Source organism: Bombus affinis, chromosome 9 (genome assembly GCF_024516045.1).
Source record: "Bombus affinis isolate iyBomAffi1 chromosome 9, iyBomAffi1.2, whole genome shotgun sequence".
Lineage (NCBI taxonomy): Eukaryota > Metazoa > Arthropoda > Insecta > Hymenoptera > Apidae > Bombus > Bombus affinis.
In genome coordinates this window covers 2460512-2484213 of record NC_066352.1, presented here as the reverse complement: position 1 = coordinate 2484213, position 23702 = coordinate 2460512, and the positions used below count along the sequence as shown (strand labels likewise).

Here is a 23702-nt window from a genome sequence, read left to right as displayed (position 1 = left end):
CCCACCCCTAATAGGCTAGCGAACTGTCCTGTTTTTGCGTCCAGGCTTTCAGGACATAAATTAAAACATCGCACATAAGCTCAGCGCAACAGCGGCTTAAATTTAAATTACTATAATAGGCGTAAAAAAAAAAAAAAAAATGTAATAATGCATGGCTACGTCGTACCGGCGCGTATCGGTACTTTTGCCTGTACCACCCTACAATTAGAACTCAGCGTTTATTCTGGAAAAAAACCATGTAAAAACAAATATGTAAAAATCCTGGAATTAATAAACAAAGTTAAAAAAAAAAAAAAAGCAGTGGTCAGCGCCTTAGGTTACGAACGTTCGGGACCCGGGTTCGAATCCCGGCGAATGGAGTACCGATTTTTCTTCTACGTATCAAAAGTGGAAGAAAAACAACAGTTACCCCATTAGCGGCATCTACAGTCAGCAGCTACAATTATTACGGACAACACTTACACCTCAACATCATTCTGAACTTCTAGCATATATAATGGGGTGGTGGTCGGTTTTAGCTTTCAAGTTATATACAAAAGTATGCCATAATGATATACATAAGGATGAAAAAAATAACAAATATTCCAGCCCTTGGATTTCAAATGAATAGCAGTATATAGGGTTAAAGAGGCTATTGAAGTGGTGGCAGTGTAAATGAATTTGTAAGTGAATTGATGTATTATTTTTAAGAAATATACAAATTTGAAGTGTTATTATAAGAATATCGATAATGATGCGATGACACCAACATATATATGATTTGGGCAATTTTATAAAATATTATTTATTTTTTTATAATATTAACTTTATAAAACATAGAAAGAAAATATGCAGACATATGATACCAAACATACTTTTATGGATAACTGGAAAACTAAAATCGATCACCCTATATGAAAAAATTATTCAGGATAATGACCTTGACAAGATATTTTTAAGGCATAGAAATCAGTGAAGCGTTAACTATTCGACAACTTCACCAAAAATATACTTTAAGTATGTCTGTTATGCCTGCATCATGACCTGGAACTTCTCAGGCTATGCTAGAGTGATATGTACATTTATTGCTTATGTTATAAATGTCCAAAACTGACGTTCATCGGCAGTGATACTTTCTAACACGAACAATTACAGATTGTAATGCACTCTATTGTTTCTGGTAGAGTAGCAGCGCAAGCATTAATTATGCGATTCATCATGTTCTTTGGAGTAGTAAGTTGCTGTTGGTAAATTTCTTCCTTTAGTTTTCCCCAAAGAAAAAATCTAATGTATCCAGGTCTGGCGAAGTTATTGACCAACTGTTCAATGGCAGCAGTCGCATTATGTCCAATTCAACGATTTGAGAATTTTTAATTTATAGTCCCCAGTAAAAATAGCCCCAAAAAGGTCAAACAGTAAATAACGATACCTAAAATTTTATTGCGCGAACTTATAGAATTCCTATATATTTGGAAATCAAGATTTCTTCTGTAAACTTTATGAACCAGAGAGAGAACAGAGAACATGGTGAATTACATAATTAGTACTTGTGCCCACATTCCATCAAAAACAATACTTATTCGTGTAAGAAAATTTGTAGCTGCCGACGGATATCACTTTAGACAGTTATAACATAAGCAGTAAGTTTACATACTATCTTAGCATTGTTTTGCAAGATCATCACATTTTTAGTTTTCAAGGTCATGATTTAGTCATATTCAAATGCATTTTTCATCCGCTATAAGATACAATAGAAAAAAATGCGCGTTTCCCGGATAAAAAATACCAATGATCTTTAAAAAAAACAATGAAAGGAATCTTACGAAAATATGTGTCTCCTAGGATGATATGTGTCTCCTGCTTTATTGATAACGGAATTTAAAAAATTGTGCCATAAACATTTTTCATGTCGTGAAGAAGAAAGGAGATTTTTAGATAATGATCTCCTTCAGCCGATACACCCTACATCAACTTCGGAAAGGTTTGATGTCTGTGTATGGCATTTAAAATTTGTTTGACTTTCGTTTTCATGTGATTAAAGTTACTCTGTATCGTTATTGTATTTTCCACGATCGGCTATTCTATGTAACATAGCAGCGATTTCTGATATAATAGTATAATAATATAATGGTATTATTGAGTTTCCTGTTTATAAATTTCCTCAACTTCGGTAAATATTTGTTAGCGTTACGTGTCTTATAAAGGTAACGACAAGCATCGAGGTTTCTCAAAAGGCATCGGTCGATAAGCCTAAAGGCAAAGCCGATAGCCGCGAGTTTAAACCACGAATTCTAAGAATCAAGAATCGAGAATGTTATAGTTTCAGCTGACGAATTCGCTAATTCATAGTTTCGGGTGACAATAAGGAGCCCGATATCATTTTAATTAATACGCAGGAAATTCGCACATATGATTGATGATACGACGTCATGTCGCATACACCACGTCGCATACACCACGTCGCATGTAGGTAGGATAATAAGCACCTTTATCTGACTAGCGTTCGGCAGGGCTGACACTAGCCATTTTAACACTGAGTGACATTATCTTTCTACACTCTCATATTTGTGACGATGATGTTAGTATTAAACTGATTAAATTAATTAACGAAGAGTTGTGTGAAAAAAGACTAAATTATTGCTTTTCAAAATTTTAGCGCTATGAGCAATAACTTTTTACTTAACCAGGAGATTTACTTAAACCAGGAGAAATTCTATATTCAGATTATTATCTGATATGGGTAGCAGATACATTTGGATAACAGAATGTTCGGATAGTAGGTATTCAGATAATGAAAATTCTATTGTATAATTGCACTCTTCGAGACAACAGTAACATTTAAATGCATAATTTCGCTTAACTCGGTTGAGTGACAGATGATGACAAAATAACAAAAAAATATAATTATTATTGTAGAAAAAATAATCATTAGAATAGAACTTTCCAAAGACCATCTTTGAGCTTTCTTTAATCTTCTATTTAGTAACAAACTTAAAAAAATAACTTCCAGATAAATGTAGTTATGACCGTAGTGTTTGAACAAAAGGATCAGAAGTTGTTTATTCTGTGATTATTCTAGATAATTCAAGAATTTATCAGTTAATTCATCGATTCATCGATTTATCATTTAAATTCAAGAGTTTATTCTCGAATTATTGCTTTATACCCGTACTTCGGTTTGTAAGTTTATCTGATCCTATAATCGATTGCTTTGTCTTCTGAGGTTACAGGGATGCGGTACTACAAAATAATTTTTTCCTGATTGTAATCACCGAACGTTTCATCACAACGTTACATTCGTTCTTTTGTCTAAATACTTTTAATTACAATTTAATCTTCCTATGAGATTAATCAGTAGTTTCTTTATATGTACAATTGTCGTGATTAATGTTGCTTCCCATTGGATTTGCTCCCATTTAGATTTCTGTATATCGTTTGTATCGAGTCGAATGTCTTTTTCAGTGCAGATTTGCTTTCCCATTGATAAAACATATTTTTCAATTTCCTTGATAATTCTTCTGTCGTTGTTCTCCCTTTTAGCTTTGAATATTCGATTAATTTTTTATCGAATTTTTATCTTAATTGTACATTCACTCAGGAGGTGAACTTGTTTCTCTAATGCCTTGAATGAATCAGAATTTTCGTAAAATCGTTTCGATAGATCAGTAATACCGTTGATACTTGTTGTTAAATTCGCATATTCCCAACTGGCGCTTGAAGGGGCGTTTTTCTGTATAAGATCATCTTCACTGTGAAGCAATTTTAATTTGTGCTTCATCATGTTTCTTTCTCTCTCTCTCTCTCTTTATCTATTTGCATTATAGTTTTATTTCTCATAATATTTCTCCCTTTAAGTCAGAATAGAGATTAAATTCGTTATGATCAAACTGATATTCATCTGTACCATTCGCTGCTTCTCCCAAATTAATGCTTCCTTCTCCGGTTGATTATTCTTGTGTTCGTCCACGATTCGAATGGATCCACGATGATCTTGATGTCAGATGTTTGTAACTCCATACAGCGAAGAATCTCTCATAATTTGTTGATCCGTAAAATCCGTTGCAGTATTCAGTCTCATGGACATAACTTTATATAATGACAAAAAGTATAGAAAATCCAGAGTCATAAGGTATTTAAATACTACAAATAAACGCACATTTTCAAACACAAATTTGATCACATAAAGTCACATAACGTTCCATAAAATAACATAAAATTACATAAAGTCAAATCTATTTAAGCATACGATTCACAATTGTAAATTCATAAATGGCACACGTAAGAGTAAAACACTTAATCGCACTAATTACGACCGTGAAGATGCACCCCGCTTCTGAATCCTTAAGGGCGTTCTAGTGTTTCTTTATGAATGTACGTACGTAGTACCGCGATAACGCGATGACCGTTTATCGACGTTAAACAAAGTTGCGACAAACATTTTTTGTAGACGTACGACTTTCGGCGAACCCTGATGCGCTGGTTGCGTAACACACCATACGCGTTAAACCAAAATCATAAAGTTCTACTATTTGAGTAGCACTTGAGTTCCACTGCTTAACATTTGTTCGTTAAAATGTTATAAGTAAAAGATTTACTACAGTTATAAGATTTTGAAACGTGCATACGATAATGAAATTTTTTGCTCCTGTATAAAACCGTCAAGTGTTAAGACAATTTCGAATATGTGTGTAATGTTTTAAAAATATAAATTAAACTTAATACGAATAAACTGAGAATTAAATACGAAATATCAATATTTATTAAATTAACAACATGAGTAATAAAATAATACTTAACTTAAAAAAGATATAAGACAAACGTTTAAATGTCATTTCAAGTGCTCGCGAAATTCTTTAGCAATGAACTTTACATATAATTATATTGCATATAACATACGAAACTATTTTACACAGCAGAACATAAACAGAGAGCAGAGATAGGTTTTAAAATTTTCATGAGATTTCCAGTCATTTTTATAAATGTAAACCTATCTTCCTTTTCCTAAATAAAGTATTTTCGTGTCGATAAAATTGATATATTAGTTTGTTCTATAATACTCATAACAAATGCCCTATATTTGTATATTCATTAGTAAAAGTAATTCCGAATGTACTTCATTACTGTACATATAAAAAAAATGAGTTCGTAAACCTACAGCTAAACGTCTAATCTAATCGGAATTAATTTAAAAAATATCCAATAATTTTCTACGTTTCGTACAACAAAGGCTTCTGTACCTTTTCTTTCGGAGATTCAGACACTTGTGTGATTCTTTCCTCTACGGTTTCAGTCGTTCTACTCGCTGGAATTCGTGCTGGAGATGAACCTACAACGTTCAAAAAAAGAACATTTAACTATACACGCGTTGATATACATAAGTATGTATGTATACAGAGCGTTCGACTGTAAGTGTAAAAAGGTTTAAGGTGCGATTCTTGAAAATAATATGAAAATCAAGAATAAAAAATTGCGTTTTCGGCTTTGTTTTTTATTATCATAAATTAAAAATCGGCTGAAATATCTGTGTGCGAGCAAACCTTACGCGAACGAAAGTAGGGCAGTTCAAGCAGCGGGGAACACAGTGGTTCTCAAATGGAACGAAAAATGGATGCCAGCTTGCTTCATACAACTCAAAGAAAAAGTAAACGATCCTGTACGATTTATAAAAAATGCGTTTTATAAAAAAAAAAATCGCACATATAACATTAAACCTGCTTACTCATAGAAATTCATAACGATATATCGTTAAATATCGAGGACTACCCTCTGGCATTTCTGAGAGAGAAAGTAACGTATTTTCTAATCCTTTGCCTACATAAATAATTAGTAAACAACAGCACGTGTTAACAATGTTTATACAAAGTCCAGAAACGCACTGTTATTGTCCTGTTTTTCATTTGATTTGAGGACCACTGTGTTCCCCGCTGCTTGGAACTGCCCTACTTTCGCTCACGTAAGGAGGTTTGCCCGCACACTGGGATATTTCAGCTGATTTTTAATTGGCGATAATTACAAACAAAGCCGAAAACACAATTTTTTATCCTTGATTTTCGTATTATTTTGCCTTTAAGAATCATCTCTTTAACTTTTTTAAAGCTATAGCCGAACAACCTGTATAGTTACATTTTGTATCAGCTAGTGTTTTAGCGTTCACTTTATAAACGAATTGTCATCCATGTTATCGACTGCAAAAAGAATAATCATCTTTTTTAATTATTATTTTATTTCAAAGAATTAGTAGAATCCGTCTTTTTCCGAAAAATATTCTAGTTATTATGTAAAAAATATACTGCTTCCAAAGTACTTATTTATAAATGTCAAGGTTGTAAATATTTAACAATGACGTTGATGAGAACAAAATATACTTGAACTAATTTTTAACGTAAACGTTTGTCTCTATCGTCTATACTGGACTTACCGTTAACTAAGAAAATATCACAAATTTGTAACTTGTGGACAGTTAAACATTCTGTCTACGATGGAATTATTAAAAAACCTCCCTTGAAACCAAATAGGTTTGCTTCCCCAGTGCAACCGAGTCAAGTATTTAGATAGGCTGGTATAGATATCTCATTTTGTACAACTGTGATTGTATATATGTGTTGTTGTTTGTACGTACTTACCATTAAAAGTTTGATAGAACTGTGAAAGATAAGTAAGGATTGATAAACGATCAGGTACAGCACAGGAAGCCATATCTTCTGCATCCAAAAGTGCTGGTATTCCAAGATGTTGCTCTGCAATTCTAAAAGCCAGTTCATTGTTCCCATATATATCGTTCTTGTCTAAACTGTCAAAATCACTGCAACCAATATAAAGAATAGATTATTTTTATTGATTATTCCAGCACATCGCTATTGTAAGTTCAGCAACATTATCGTAGCGCAATTTCAGTACTTTATAATCTCAGTGTTAATAATTAAGTACTAACAAATAAAATATCTATGAAAATGGTCAAGTAATAAAAAAGCTTATGATAAATACATATATTTTGGGTATTATTTCATACACAGGATATTATAGAACACATGGGCCCTACTTCGGAAGTTAATTAAACCTAAAAACAACGAAAAAACTTCATACAAACGTATGCTCTGTCTGCCTTATTTTATGAGATATAACGAATTTTCTGTTTTGATTGTACATTATCTGATTGCCTTTATAGAAGCTGCTGAAGATGACCATTTCAAGCATTTCAATTGCATGTCAAGTCAAGCCTATAGACGTCTTGTCATGGATTCAGTTGCACTTAAATGGTTGCTGATCTTTCCTGAATTTGTTGAAATGGTTATTCTATTTTGAACTTTAGCATTTTAACCTTTTGCAACAAGTGGTGCGTACACAATAAATTCATTATATCTCATATACAAAGACTGAGCACACGTTTATATGAACTTTTTCCATTATTTTTAAATGTACAATCAGCTCGAGAAATGGCTCCTACATGTTCCGTTACACCCTGTATAGCACTACAGTATACTATACAGTATACAGTATACTACGAATAGTAGTGAATAATTGTAATAATATGTTCAAAAAGCTAATAAGTATTGAAAAAGGGAAACCAAACTTATACATAATGTATCTTTATATTATTGAGCACTAAATACTAGATAGATCATACACCCCTGACACATGTCTTGCTATCAACCATATCGTATATAACCGGATCGTCATGTGCATTCTAAACTTCCTTTGTCGCTCGATTCCATAGACATTTACGGTGTAAACAAGCTCACGTCCAGTTAGTTACGGTGCTCCAAATACACTCCATTGATACAAAAATTCAATCACTCTTACAACAGCAAAATAGCAAAAGGCAACAACAAACAATTGCAATAGTTACATATACTAATAGAAAAGACCTATACAATCGAAGCATTTTTCAAAGCTGTACTAACTAAAATTGTTAATTGATTAAAACCTTTCACGGAGATGTAACTTACTAATAAGGGAAGTACGATATCTCGGAAATTCATTAAAATTTGTAACGTTGCAGAAATGTATATTAAGTAGATCCAATGTTACGTAAGTGCATTTCTCATTGTCGATGAAACGAATCTAAGAATGGAAATGTCTTCTTTAAAAAAGTGGAAAATTGTTATATTATGCGAATATCTTCGAAATTGTATTTGACGTTTAAAAGAAGTTAAATACAAAATGCTACGAATAACTTTCTAAAAAGATAAGTGTTATCGTGTAAGTTATATCGTATTAAATAATTCTACAAAATTCTACAAATAATTTCGGAAGTCCATAAACTTTAAATAGTAATGACAAAACTCGGTTTTGTTTATTGTTAGAACGCGTGGTACACTGAAAATAAGATTATGCGAGTAAATCTATTTTGATTGTTGTTCGAAATTGAACCGAAATTCCTTAATATACGCTCAATGGAGCTAAAATTGTAAAATTCAGATAGGATATAATAAATACTTAATCGTCGATGAGATAGATTTAAGACCAAGGAAATCTAATATGCAGGTAGAGAAATAATTATATCGATAAAATGATAGATCTCCGTCCGTATTTTATAGTGCTGTCCGGCAAGTACCTGAGAAAGGAAGATGTATGTCTGTATATGTGCGAGGTGTATCCAAAAAGTAAAATCTGATTGGCTACTAAAAACAGGCAGAAATATATTTTCAAATCCTTTTACGTCCATTGCATTCTACGCGTATTAAATTACTTTGCTACGTAATTTTTACCCTTATTAAGGAGCCCAGTTTCTGCAATGAAACGTGCAGCTAAGTCCTAAGCTAAGGTAAGGTGGCACTCAGCGTAAGCATATCTTTTCAAGTTTCAAACGATGTGACACAATTTCGTCACTTTCCATTCCATACCCCATAAATTTTACGGCCACGTTTCCATGAAAGTGTGTCCGAGGTTATATTCACGCTGGACGCCATCTTAGAAGGTACCGTTTTATGAAGCGGGAATACAAAAACTAGAATCTCAATAAGAGTAAAAGCTACGTAGCAAAGTAGTTTAAGATATATAGAATGCAATGGATATCAAAGGTTTTAGAAATAAATTTCTATTTCTCATTAATGCGGTGAACGAAGAAGTGGTCGCATACGTTCAAAGATATTGTCCCCGTCTTTTCTTAACACTAAACCTACCGGCACTTCGTGTATACCTATTCCTACCGTGTGCGGTCAAAATGACCGATAATTAAAGTAATAGTTTTTATGATTTAACTTAGATAATGGTTAATTTATAACTAAATGTATATAAAATAATGAACTTTCATAAAATTTCGTCCAAAACTCCTTTACTTTTGTTTAATTTCAATTATAGACTTAAATAGAATTACACTTTTATTCATATAGAGATATATCCTATTCAATTTCGCTGCATTTTTTACAAATTACCTTATTATCAAATGTACATTTGCCGCATAAATATTCCCAGCATCTTAAACAAATTTTCGTAATTTTGTGATCTTTACAATTTTTTACTTAACAAGTTTTTCGTAGTAATGAATCTGAACTTGTTGATAGTTTTATTGCATGGTTTTTTTCCCGCGATTTTTTATATAAAAGTAATGTATGCACCAGGTTTATAACAATTTTGTGAATTCTCTGCAAATTGGCTTCATACAATAGATACCATTGTAAATTTATTGATTCGTAAACGTTGGCCTCTTTCGCTCTTCTTATCAAATCGTGTAAACCTCATAATTTCAGCAAAGTCATTCCTGCTCATTGTTTTTGAAAAAAATGCAGGTCTCCAAATTGTATTCCACAAATATGAGACATCTAAATTTTTTGCCTAAAATGCACCGCGAGCACATAGCAGAGCAATAAATACATCTAGTTTTGTTGTATCTAGCTCCATCTTAGTCCCCAATACTATAGATGCTTCTTCTTCCGTACATTTTATTATATGATCCCATGTACGGTGATCAATGATAAGATAAAATACCGTCTTTACTTGTTCTTTCATTATTTGCCGTTTAGCATATTCCTAAAAATATTATGAACTGATATCGTGATAGGTTTGGTACTTGCATCTGTTTCTTTCGAAAACTGTTTCATCGGGCCCAATCTCAATCTCTGCTATCAACGATAATTTCTTTCTTTTTTGCCCTTACGTAAACGCTTACTTATAATATTCAACTCTGATTCGGTTGTAAATAGCTTTTCATGTGTTTCCATGCCGTTTTCAATTGCTGAAGTTTCTTGTTCATCGCACACTGAGCAGTCTTCTTCTATGTCCGTTATTTTTTTTTTTATACTTTTTTTTTAAAGTCTTGACATTTCTAGGGTAAATATTTATCACAGAATAATACCATGTACGGAATACGAAATTATTGTCAAATTTGATAAGCTTTACTTTTCCTTTTATAACAACTTTACACGAAACGCTCTGAGATGCTTTCTGTCTGAGTTTTAGAGATAACAAGTTTAGATGTCGACTGATTGATTAACAAACTGAGATGTATTCTGGTCGAAAGGACGATGGCAATTAAGAATATGGTCTGTGACGGCGATATTTATACGAAAATATTAATGAATATTGGCCGTTCTCCACCAACGGCTACTTGAGGGTGGAGTTGAGAAAAACCCGCTTTTCGCTTGTTTTATCGCAACGAACAATAACCCTAAGAAACTTCTCGATCTTTAAAATGTTTATAACAATGGACTGTAAAAAATGCTAATTTTGTGGCGGTTCCTTAGGATTATTATAGGCCTGAGTTGATATATCTTGACAGTTGGTGGCTATCTTGATCGAGGGATGGATTATGTTTTATGACAAGATTACGGGTGTAACAGCTGTTATTATCTGTTATTATTGATTTTGTTTGTCATTTGACCTTGAGATAGTCTTTTCTTTGTACTGATTGCATCTATTTTAAGAATAACTAAAATATTTTGTCGAGCGGTCAAAATGACCGCTCACGGTAGGCAAGGTAAAGTACAAATTTTTCTCAGAAAATAAAAGAACAAACTAAAAGTAAATACCGAAATATATATTGTATGCATGTTTTAGAAAAAGTCAGAAATTATGAAGCGATATGATAAAGTTTAAATATGGTTAAATTTGTGTAGAAGTTCGAGAGCGGCTTGTTAATTATGCAGAATTCTGGTTTCACGCTCATATACCGTGGGAAACACGTGCGATATTCAGACTGGCTTACGCCAACTCGAACAATCACTAAACACGACAGTTTTTACATCTTTATGTTGCTTATTACATCGCTTTAACTTTTCTATAATATCTATGTATCAGATGTAATAGATGTAAAAGAAATAGAAAATAAGAATTATTTATTTTGAAAAAATCGAAATTACAATTAATTCGTCGTATTCAAAATATTGTTATAAACATATTACTTATTGTAACATTTCACAACATTGTCCATACTTACTTACTTACATAAAAAGGTTAAATCTATAATATAAACTAGATGAGACAAATGGAAGAAAAAATCCGTGTATATGTATTAGGTCCAAGAGAAGACGGATTCTACAGTCCGTTAATAAAAAAAAAAAAAAAAAAAAAAGATGAAAAGAGATGTGATTGTATAAAAGTAAATCTGATCTGCATGTCGCAGAATGTTGTGTTTTAAACGATACCGTACTATGAAAAATTATAAATTATAAAGTGTATTAAACAATGCTATTATATCGGTTAAAATCATAAATATTAAAATAATAAATCATGGAAATTATACGCTATCAAACGCAAATGGCTAAATGATTATAATATCGTAAAAATGTATCGTAGTATATCGGACTATTAATAAGCCCTTAGAATGTACCATTCACGCTAATAAATTATGGTTTTACTTACATGAGATCAGGTCGGAAGTGATGAATCATTGCACAAAAAGCGAGGCCATCTCTCCAAGAAGTTGTCATATTCTGCACGTTTACATCAGGATAACCCTCAGTTATTCGCCGACACCAAAATTCTAATGCCTTTGTACCTCGCCTTTCGCCCATCTTAAATTTTTGTTTATATTTTATAATCTATCAAATCTTCTTTTATCCTTATATGGACGAGATGGCAATAGTCTGTCCTTGAACCCTTGCACGAGAACTCTGTAATGAATCATAAAGGAAAATATAACAATACTTTTTTTCGCGTTGATAAACCACAATCTTGTTTCTTATTCGAAACTTCTAGATATGAACTGTGGTGCTCTTTGAAAGAAAATGTTTCATACAGTAGATATAATGATAATATTCAATCGGTGATTCTGCGAGATAAAATAAGAGAATAAAAAATAATATAATTGCGTTTAAGATTTTGTTTTAATAATGTCATAAACGCATAAAAATGCCCACGAATTGCGAAAAACGCACTCCGAAGAATAACGGAAAATAGCCATGAGTTGAAAATAAATACATGGCGAATAATTATCAGGAAAATTCATACAAATGATGAGTAATCGCAAAAAAATTCACTTTTTATATATATGTCTACGAAAGATACATAACTGCCAACGTGATATAAATCGGTGCTTTTCAACCTTTTCGTATATGCGAACCGGTGAAGATAGGAGAATTGTTTCAGGGGTAATTATTACAGAGCAGAAATAAAAACTTTATTTATAGTACAACATATGTAATAACTTCTATCTTAAATTCTTTATTTAAAATTTTTTAGCTTCTTATTGTAATAACTTTTATATAACAGTAATTTTATAATAGTGCTTTGTTTATTTGTTCTTAAACATTATATTTAAATAAGTATTACAAAGCATTATATTTAATGAAAATTTCCTGCAATAATTAGAAATCGATCAGTAAAAAAGCTACTAATAAAAGAATTAAAAATTAAAATTGAACATAATAGGATTGAAATTTTTAGAAAATAATATTTGATTTAAGCGGAACTAATGCGAAAGTTCCTGTTGCTTCTTTGCAAGAATATTTGATAACCGCAACTCGAGTGCTGTTCCGAAAAACAAAATACTGCATCGACATCCATTCTGTCTCTTTCTTTCGTTTTTATAAGCTGAGAAAATTTTCTCGCATAAATATATCCCATGAAAGGTTTGCTAATCCATTACTTCCTTTATGAGTATCCTCATTTCCAGGATAATAATAGTCAAAATTTTGAACGGTCCTAAATGCTCGCTTATTATTATATCAAATATGAATTTCCGGCTGATGCCTAACAGCTGTCGAAAGATTTCGCAACGGTGAAAACACTCCTATATCTTCTTCTTGTACACGACTATTCCAAGGAGCCAGTTTCTTCTTGAACGCATCCGTTTTATTTCTCAGTGTAAAAATATTTGTACAAAATGCTTGAAGAAAAATATCAAGTTCGTTGAAATGCAATATGCAAGCTTTTATTAATGCGGAATTTTGTTCTCTCCGAAACTGTTTTACTTCTTCTCTCAGTTCGAAAGAACATGAAAGAACCTTTCGTTTCGATAGCCACCTTGCTTCCGCATAGAGAAGAAGATGCTGATGTTGCGAGTCCATACTGTGACACAGCGTCGTGAACAGCTTTGAGTTCAAGTCTCGACTATAAATTTTATTTATTATTTTCACCGCGCCATTCGTCAAAGTGTCCAGTTTGGAAGAAAGCTTTTTGTAATTAAATACTGTCGATGAACTATATAATGGGTGGACAACGTTTCATACTCCCACACATTTGCTCCAATCTGTTAACCCTATGCTTAAAAATATTCATTCAAGATATTTAGTTTACGTAGTGGACTATATAGATTGGAGTCTTCTGTCCCGAAAAGGGTCCGGAGATCTGTGCGAGGATTTTATCAAATTTGAATAGCAACCTTGTTATTCAACAAGAACATTTTGCTAAACTTACAACCCATGATATTAAATGAAACTTGATGTTACAAAAAGATGAATACGTACAGATGATTGATTTGATTTATATTTCGAATAAAACCTAGTTGCGAATGAATGCTGATGAATGAACGATTTTAGGCAGCGGCAGTATTGATGGTATTCTGATCGCAGAACGATCTCAAACAGCAACGGTGAATTTTTTCGGACTCTAACTCTTTTCTTGCGACTGATACCGATCCTTTGTTTCAAATCGGTCCTCCGGCAGTTATAGCTAGTGATAATCGGCGATCATCGTCAATAGCAAATCAACGTTCGAGCTAGGCCTGCGCAAACATAGTTTAGTTTTGGTTGCTTCCTGCTGCTGTGAGTGCTTCCACGCACCTCGCTTCCTGTACGCGGTCGAGTTCATCCAGTCGTGTGCCTGTGTTCCAGGAAGCCACGACATATCTGCCCGACACATTAATGCTAAAACAATGGCTTGTCGTTGAAATAACGAATTTTTCCCTTCCATAATTCCTTAGCGGGCAATACAGCAGACATATCCCTACTCGTTGCAACCTACGCTGTCATTCTGGACAGCACTACTCTAAGCGCATAAATAGCAATAACGGTCGGCAGCTGTTTAAAAACACTAATATAAATAGCGATATGCTAACGCGGATGCAATATTTTTGCGGGTGCAGATATTTTTTTCGACAAAGAATTGAGTTTTACAAGGAACTTCTCAGAATTCGAATAAGGTTTGCTCTGAGTATTTCTTACTGACTTAACCCATTGCCATACTTTTACGAGTCTGAGTCGTGATGAGAATTTTGAGCCAAACCTCAATATCATAAGTTGGGCTCGCGGTTTAACTTCATGTCAAACGCGAATATCACGAGTCTCACTCGTAGTCTTAATCTCGGGCCAAGTATGATTGTATCGAACCATGTCTTTTTTCTAAACACGGGCGCGGCTATCTACGCAGTCAGTCGCACGATCTCATGTTTCAAGTTCCAACATTCTGTCTCCGTCGCTTCGCCTCTTTTCCTGACCATTCGGGCACAACGTTTGGGCCCCGATTCTTTCGAGTTAAATGGTATAGCAAGGGGTTAACAACAAACCGAAACTCGCTTGTATGAACTTAATTTTTTTTTTTCTCTCTTTAATTCCAAGTTGTTCTACGTTTCTCCAACATGGTTCCAAAAAAATAACAGTTCCAAAAAATTCATCTCGAAAAGTATCGAGCCCCAAATAGTAGATTTAGAGTACGATGCAATAAAATAAAATTTGATCTTGAAAATTATGCTCGAGATAAATTTTCCACGAACTTTTTTCTACAAATTTCTACTGATCCAGAGGTGTAAAATCACGCTACGGTAGTTTTTATACTTACTTTTTATGCACCCTGTACACAAGTATGTTTTTTTTTTTTGTTATATTTTTCAAAGTATTAATTTTTGTAAGGTGTTGCCATTTGTATTTTTATACTTAAGATATTTCGAAAAAGGCCGGACTCATTTCATTAATTTTGTAAAGCTGTTTTTCGTAGTAGATTCTTCTCATTGGCGAGTCTGTCATGGCGAGTGATGGGACAAGGCTCGGGAGAGGCGCTTCAGAGTAATGATATCTTTGACCGAAATTATACAAACCTGAAATTCTTTTATGTATTATAGATATCATAAATTGTTCAAAAAAAGCCGAACAGCCCTCTTAGCTGCAAAACAAAATACGCTTGCCACTTGAACCAGCATGTCAAAAAAAACGAAGTACAAATGTAATTTGAATCCACACCTATTGGTTACAGTATAAAATGTAAGAAAAATGTAGTTTGCTAGTCTTCTAGCGGGATAAATGCTGCCATTCGAAATTTAAAGGGGCGAATGCACTCTTAGCCAAATAATCTAATTTTTTGTCATGCATATTAACTTGTATATGAAATTTACTTCATAAGATATTGGAAAAACGTATTTTGTATGTACGGTTGTGTCTATGCATGTACGATTATCTTTGATATGTACTGAATATTTCTGTATTATTTTGCCACGATATTCATGGATAAGGAGGATTTGGATATCGAATGCGTAAAAAACTGAATTCTAAAGAATATGATGTTTATTACTCCCTTAATATTTACTAATATTCCAAAAATGGCCATCTTTTACAATCATGCACCAGCCTTATCGATGAGTAGAGCTCGGGTTCGCCGCGCGTCCATGCATTCGTCTGTTCGGATAGATCACTCTACTTCTGACAGACGGCATTTGTCCTGTTCCATTGGAAGACTGACAGACTATGTTTTTCTTACATCTACCTATACTATAAACCTATACTATATTATAAACGTTAATGATTTAAGTCAAACAATACTTCTCTTTTTTGTCATACTTGCTCAAGTTTTGTTCCACCGGTAAGATGGCAGACCAACTTCTTTAGACATTTCACGATGTCCACAATTCACAAAAAATAAGAGCGTTAATGATTGAACTTAACGATACTACTTTTTTTACATAATTAAGTGACTCCTGTCGAACTTTGCCTTGCGCGTATCCAGGCAGACTTCTATTTTTCCTATATGTGGTACAGAAATAGTAGAGTAACAGTAATATTAAAATAAATGTTAATAAGTTGGCCTAAAGTTTCTGTCGCTACCGAGTTATTAAAGTCGCTCGAGTTAATAAAATTCAATTTCACTATTATCCTCGCTTATATTGTGTTATATTATATTATCGAATATTAGCGTTGAACAGGGAAATATAAAATAACCTCGTATTATCCATATATAATATGTATATAATACGCATTCTTAGATGTTAGTTATACCCGTTTTGAATATGTATACATAAACGCTTCAATTTTAGCCAAACATTACTAGTCACCTAAACGGATATACCCCCCCCCCTTCGCCACGTTTAGGTCAAGTCCGAGTTTCCATTATGTTCCCTTTCACTATTGCGCTGTAAAATTTATAAGCATGCTTCATGACATACTTACTTAATTCACAGTAACGAATATTATTGAACTATACTTAACATTAATAACTATCGATCTAAAATATAAAATAGAAAAGCATAGATTGTTAACCTTCTTGTATAAACACACTACTAAGCTATAAAGTACCAACGACACAGCTTTAACTAGTCGTACTTATTTAAAAATTTATAACAAGAATAATATTTATACTTTTTAAACATTATCTGATATGATGAATATGACAAAGTATAATATAACATTTGAAATAAACTTATATATCGTTAATACAAAAATAAATGTACTACGATATAGTAAAGCTTTCATTATAAAAAGGAAATTTAAATCGATTGTATTCTATAATTTATGTTTTAGATAGTTGCGATCGATAATATAATTTATTACATACATTTATAATTTCTAATTTCGGAATATCGTTTATCATAGGAATATAAAATTCAATACAATAAAATTAACATAACAAGTTTGTAGAACATTTAATATAGTATGATAAAAATACTTGACACAATTACATTCTGAGTGTATACCTACTGTGTACAAGGAAATCAGAGTACAATTTGAAATTCGTAAAACAAATATTATCCACAAAGATATACAAAATATATAAACATGCTGTGTTCTTTTACAGAAAATATAGATAAGAAATAAATTTGACTGAATAAAATCAATTAATCAGATAAATTTATTAAGGCTTATTAGCACACAGACACATGAACAAAGACGGACACAAAGAAAGCTCCTACTAAAGGTGTTCTCAGGTAATTAATAATATTATCAATATTTCAAGGATGTCAACGAATATGCAATTTGTCAATAAATATTGACAATATTGTATTGATTTTAGTTATTTTTTTTATTATTTATTTAATTTCTATATTTCGGCTTTGAATAGCTTTCAGCTATCAGCATCACGATCACATTAGTCTTTGTTGATCCTTTTAGTTACGAACCTTGAATTATTAACAATATATATTGATAGCCTGAGTGCACACTAAGAAGGCTTAACAAATATTTTTGCATAGTAACTTAACTTAATAATCAATATGATAATCAACAGATAATATATTTAAAGTTACAAAAGAATTATATATTTTTGTTGCTGTTTAGAAGCAAATACGTCATTGATAACAACAATATTACTAACTATTAATATTAGTTAGTAACAATAATAGTTAGTAACAATATTACTAACTATTAATTAATAATATTATTTATAATTATATATTGCGCATAATCAGAGACCCAATGTAATAATTATTTTAAACATTTTTTGGATAAGATCATTGAATAAAAATTAATTTTTATTTAAGTAGAATCAACAATTATTAATAAATCTCAAAGAAGTCATTTAAATTGCGAAAAATTTCTTTGATTAACGCAAACCAATATCAGCGACAAGATTTCTTTTCGTTACATACGACTATTGTCACTTGTTATTAACATTACTGATAATTATTATTCATTAACAACACATAAAAAGACTCAATTATAAGACCTATATATTTTATCGAACAAGAAAACGGTATGAAGATATACAATGTAAAAAAAGGAATAGGATAAAAGATGTTGTAGCACATTATTTATTTATTATTTATTTATTTTTATAGTATTTTGTTAACATTTGTATTAATATTGTACAGAGTGTAAAGAATGTAAGTATTGATCGTAGCTTGATTCTCCACTTTCAGATAGATGAAGATTTGTAAAATCTTGAAATTTAAGGTCAAGTTTTTGTTATTGTAACATATTCTACTCATCACGGGGAAGAAAAGTATCAAAGAAACCGTGGGTTGCAAATGACCCCATCTTCCGGCAAAAAATGTTAAAGTTTTAATCATTTCACTAAACTGGCTTTACTGAAAATATATTTACATTTATATGTTTATGTTTACATTTGTATTTGCATTTACATTTACGTCTAATAAGAGAATAGCGTGATATATCAGAATACAGGAACGATGGAAGACCTTTACAGGTAGAAAATGTTCCGCGACAATAAGATTTTCAGCAATTAAGTTAACAATTTATAAACAAGAACAGGTTAATTATCGCCCTTGCTTATGCATATTTACTAATCAGCTTACATAAAATAGATCGTTGAACAATCATCGGCGAATACGAGAAAAATCACAATTTTATAAAGGCAAATAGCTATGTCACTCAACGAAACATTGGCCATTGGATGCTACGTAAGTTGCAACTATGCTTTTTGGACCGTGCTTGTGAATGCAGTAGCATTCGCAATCAATAAATGTCAGGATTTGGGCTTGCGAAAAACCATACGCAATACTTTTACGTTGCTTATAGTTCAACATCAATTGCACAAATAAAACATCGAATTGAACGTAATTTTTATTATCTGAAGTGAAAAATTATGTGTAATTTTGAGGAGAAATTTGACCGACACAAAATGTGCGAGTTCGGGATTGTTTGAATAGCCAGAAAAAAAAAGAAAGGAAAAAGCGAAGTAAAAAAAAGGACAAAGTAAGGAAGATATGCAATATACAACGATAGATTTGGAGTATGTAACCTGTATCAATAGCTGTCATTTTTCTTGCATCTAACTGCAAGACGTAAACACATTGTCAATAAAGCCAATTTAAGGATTATTAAAACTAACAATTTTTCCAAGAGAAGGGATCATTTGCGACACCATGGTTCCGTTGAGACTTTTGCTCCTCCTGCTGAACAGAATACACTGCAATAAACAAAAAATTTGACCTTCAATTTCATGGTCAAGGTCGTTTTTGCACAAACTTTTTTTTGTCCACCGATCCGAAGATATAAAATCACGCTACGATCCTCCTCGCGCTTACTTTCTTTACCTATACATCAATATCTTTTATTCTGTTCTTCGTTTCATATATTTTCATACCGTTCCTTTTTGCTTAAAAAAATATGTTTTATAATTAATTTTTGTATGTTGTCAATGAATAACTAACTATCATAACTGTCAGTAATGTTAATAACAATTTACAATAACTAAATATAAACAAACAAATTTTTTGCCATCGAAAATGTTTATCGGTAATCAAAATAAAATTCCCATCATTGATAATTATCGGTATAATATTATTATAAATAATTATCGGTAATCAAAAAGATCATTCATAACAGTTATTCGTAACCAAAATTTATTAATTAAAGACATTAACTTTTATACTATAACTTGTATACTATAACTTTTAAAATTTGTCTTATAACGGTTATAATGTTTGCAGATAATACATAAAAAAAGATCATATTTTAATTTATAAGTTACTAAATCAAACAAATTTGAGACTCTCGTGTAGTATTTGGATTGCAAAATATTCGGCTAGAGTGACACCGTTTAGGAATTTTCGTTGAAGCCCAAAAAGGGAGTCGTTGTTCACGAAAATAAGGCCTAAAAAATTTCCATCAACCCATTGATGTATGACATCCTTGTGAATTTTGATGGTGCCTTCTTTAAAACTTGGCACTCTTAAACTATTGTATGGCTTACTCGGTATATATTGAATCGTGAGTATCGGATTAGGTTTGGATTATATTTTATGTTCCAGCCGCCGCGCCGTGAGGCGGCTTACAGTGATCGTACAAAAATCATACAGAGAGAACATTTGGAACATTGGCATTGACTGTGCCATCCATCACGTGTTTTGCTGCTTACTGCTTACCGCTCTATATGATCGCGAACTTACGCTGATTTCTACAGTTAAAATTTAAGACCTTTGTTAGCCAAATGTGCATAAAGCCGAATTTTCAAAACTGTTCTGTTCTGTCAAAAATAACCCTCATTTTCGACTTTAGCGATCTAGGATAGGCCCGAAAGACACATTCAGAACTAAAATTTCACAGTCCGGATACTATACTTTATTTAGATATAAAGTTAAATAAAAAGTTAGCATCTTTAGAGCATTATTTCATATAATCTGTAATAGTTGTATATACTTATACGATTTTTAAATATTTTAAGAGTATCTAAAAACATGAAAAAAATATATATATATGCGCATATGCATTTACTGGGAATCATGTAAATTGTACTTAAAAGTACATCAATTAAATGCGATAAAAAGAAATAATTTTCAAATAAATACAAAGACTAAAGTATTATCATTTTGTAGTGTTAAACAAAATAAATCTCAGAATATGAGCGATAACATGTGTGCAGCAGTATATATGTAAACATCACTTTACCCGTGCTACGAGCTTTCTTTATCTTTTTTTCAGTCGCCTCATTTGTTCTTTTCTACAAATTATTTATCCATACGGAAATCCGTTACCTTACGTCATTCGTATGACCTGTTTCTGCTTGCCACCAGCTTCAATCCTTCTGTTGGCAATGTCGGCACTCTAAGACTGCAATCTGAATTCTTCAACGAACAAAAAATGACATCATGTTTTCTTAATTCACTTGTCTTAATTCACTTCATTTCGATAAATGATCCTATTCTATCTATTTACTGTTTTTTGTGTACACTCTGATACATTAACTTATCCAATAATTTTTCTAACCTTAATGTATAAGTACAATAAATATATATCCCAAAGAAACAAAGAAAATTTTAACTAAATAAATTTTTCAAACCAAAAGCGAACTAGCAATATTTTAGGAGTTTTGTTTATATATCTTCACTTTCATATGGAAAGCATTGATTAACACTAGTCAAGACCGGTCGAAGGCACTCCGAAACAGCATTCACACTGTGCCTGCAATCCAGTGACTGAAACGCAACGAGTAGCCGAAGTAGCATGCGTTTAATTTCACGCCACCACCCCTTGCTCTCTCTTTCTTTTCTTCTTGTTTTGTTGGCTATCTTCCTCGTACATTCTAAGTTCCGCCTGTTTTACTTTCCCTTCTTTTTAAACTTTTTAATAATTCATTTTTCATTATCTTTGTTTCGTTCTTTAATCAAGAAGCTTGTTTCTTTCTTTTTTTTATAAATGCTACGTAACATATGTACATATTACAGTTAGTTTTAAACCTATCTTTTAATATAGGTTAAGTACATACGATTACTGACATTTGAATTATTCCCAACATGCTTTGCTTTATATTTTCTCATAAATATATAATATGATATATAATATAATGTAAAGTGTATTTGAACGTGTTACAATTTTTCTAGGAAACTATATATATTTTTCTTATCTAAGATAAACTTTCCCAGCTCAGTATACATGGATTCTTTTTAATCTTTTTAATATAATACTGTTAAGAAATCATATATAAAAAAGCTGATTAATTTCTAATACCTACATATAGGTGAAAATAATACTACTTACGAAATTACTTCCAAAAATACTGTATGTAAGATTTTACTTTATTTTCTGAAACTAAATATTAATTTTAATCATTACTTTTGAACTGTTAAATGTATATTTACCATATATGCAATATAGATATGAGATAGGTTCTATATTATGATAGCAACCATATTAATATTTTAATATTTTTTTAATAGACAGATGAACAACTTATATTAGTTATGAAAAACTTACAATATTAGTATGGTAATATCTATATTACATTTTTGTCCGCATTTATTATGTTTACAATAGTTTTGTAACTGTTATAATTTTGAAATCTCCTTCCAATCGACAACAATAATATATGAATTATTATCATATAAATCAGTTCATTTTTCTGTGTATATCATTACACAACATGTAATGTATAAACATTACTTACCTAATGAGTAACTTTGCAGTAACAGGTATTGAAATTTATCTCCTGAATGCAATATTATTGGATATTACAAATATATAAGAGAATTTTTTACTTATTGTGACTGTTGTATGGTGATATGTATTGTTACTGATATGTGTGCATGGGCCTCAATAAAAGGAAAGCAAAGCCATTTCTATATCTTGAACTACAGATATGCATAGACAAAGATTTGTTGCTCTGTGTACATCGTTAGAAACGAATGAGATAATAATTTGAAGAATAGTCATAATTAAATAATAATTAAATCATAATATATAGATCACTATGCTATATTAAGATCACGGAGAAAGAATATTAATATTTATATACTTGTTGATATCTTAAATTACTTAAGCTTTTTAACCTTTCATGAATCTCTCAATATATGATAGTTTGAATCATTGAAAAGATTCTTCTGTATGTTATAAACATATTATACGTATACATACAAATGCTGAATATTTATGTTTCATAATGGATCAAGTTGAAAAGACAATTTTAATATATTTTATATCTTTAAAATTATTGACATTTTCATATATCAGGATTAAGTAACATAAAAGAAATAAATAAAGCTAAATAAATAAAGATTTCTGATATGCAGTTTTAAATTATTTTTGATAAATTTTTTAAATTTAGTACATATATAAAAGTATAACATTTTCTTAATTATATATATATATATATATACAATGGGACATTAGGATCTTCCATGGCCACAGAGTTTCATAAATAAATAAATGACTGTTTATATACATATATAATTTACATGATTATCTTTACTCCGTAAAAGATGTTTGTACTAACACTGGTGTAAAATTCAGATAAGTACGCTAAGAAAATATGAAATGACATCTGAACAGTACAAAGTTGAAGTCAATGTAGAGGAGTATAGCTTCTGAAGTGAAAGTCTATTTACCATGACTTTTCAATGATGGGAAACCATTTCTGTGAGAAAGACAGATTGTACATTGGTCCTGTTTTTAGTAATACTATATTTGATTTGAATATTGTATATATTAAGAATTTTAATAATGATAGAATAAATAAAAGGTAATTTTTAAAATGTTTAGTGATAGAATTGATAGTAATTGAATTAAAAAATAGAAAAAGATGCGAGTCTATTGTACGTGTACATATTTATATATTAACAAAAAAATTGAATATTCTTAATAAGATTTAAAGCTTTGCATTTACTTATAATTCTCAGGAATGATTGGCATAACATAAAACTACTTTAATTTATAATCATGAAAAGGCACTGATTTGTCTGAAGAATGTTC

At 31.4% G+C, this 23702-nt stretch overlaps 1 protein-coding gene across 4 annotated transcripts in view; it reads right to left on the bottom strand.

Annotated features, from left to right (window-relative positions):
* The window catches only part of LOC126920061 (EH domain-binding protein 1), a 49904-nt gene that overhangs the window by 23099 nt on the left and 3103 nt on the right, over window positions 1–23702 (bottom strand). The window contains exons 1-4 of one of the 4 annotated variants that reach the window (XM_050729960.1): window positions 20993–21692; window positions 11779–12029; window positions 6603–6724; window positions 5217–5305 (exon numbers count right to left, since the gene is read on the bottom strand). In XM_050729960.1, coding sequence (XP_050585917.1) covers window positions 5217–5305; window positions 6603–6724; window positions 11779–11930 — 363 coding nt within the window. In that variant the 5' untranslated portion in view covers window positions 11931–12029; window positions 20993–21692. Of the gene's footprint in view, window positions 1–5216; window positions 5306–6602; window positions 6782–11778; window positions 12030–20992; window positions 21693–23702 lie in introns of those variants that run through there. The other 3 variants (XM_050729958.1, XM_050729959.1, XM_050729961.1) reach the window with 3 other exon arrangements.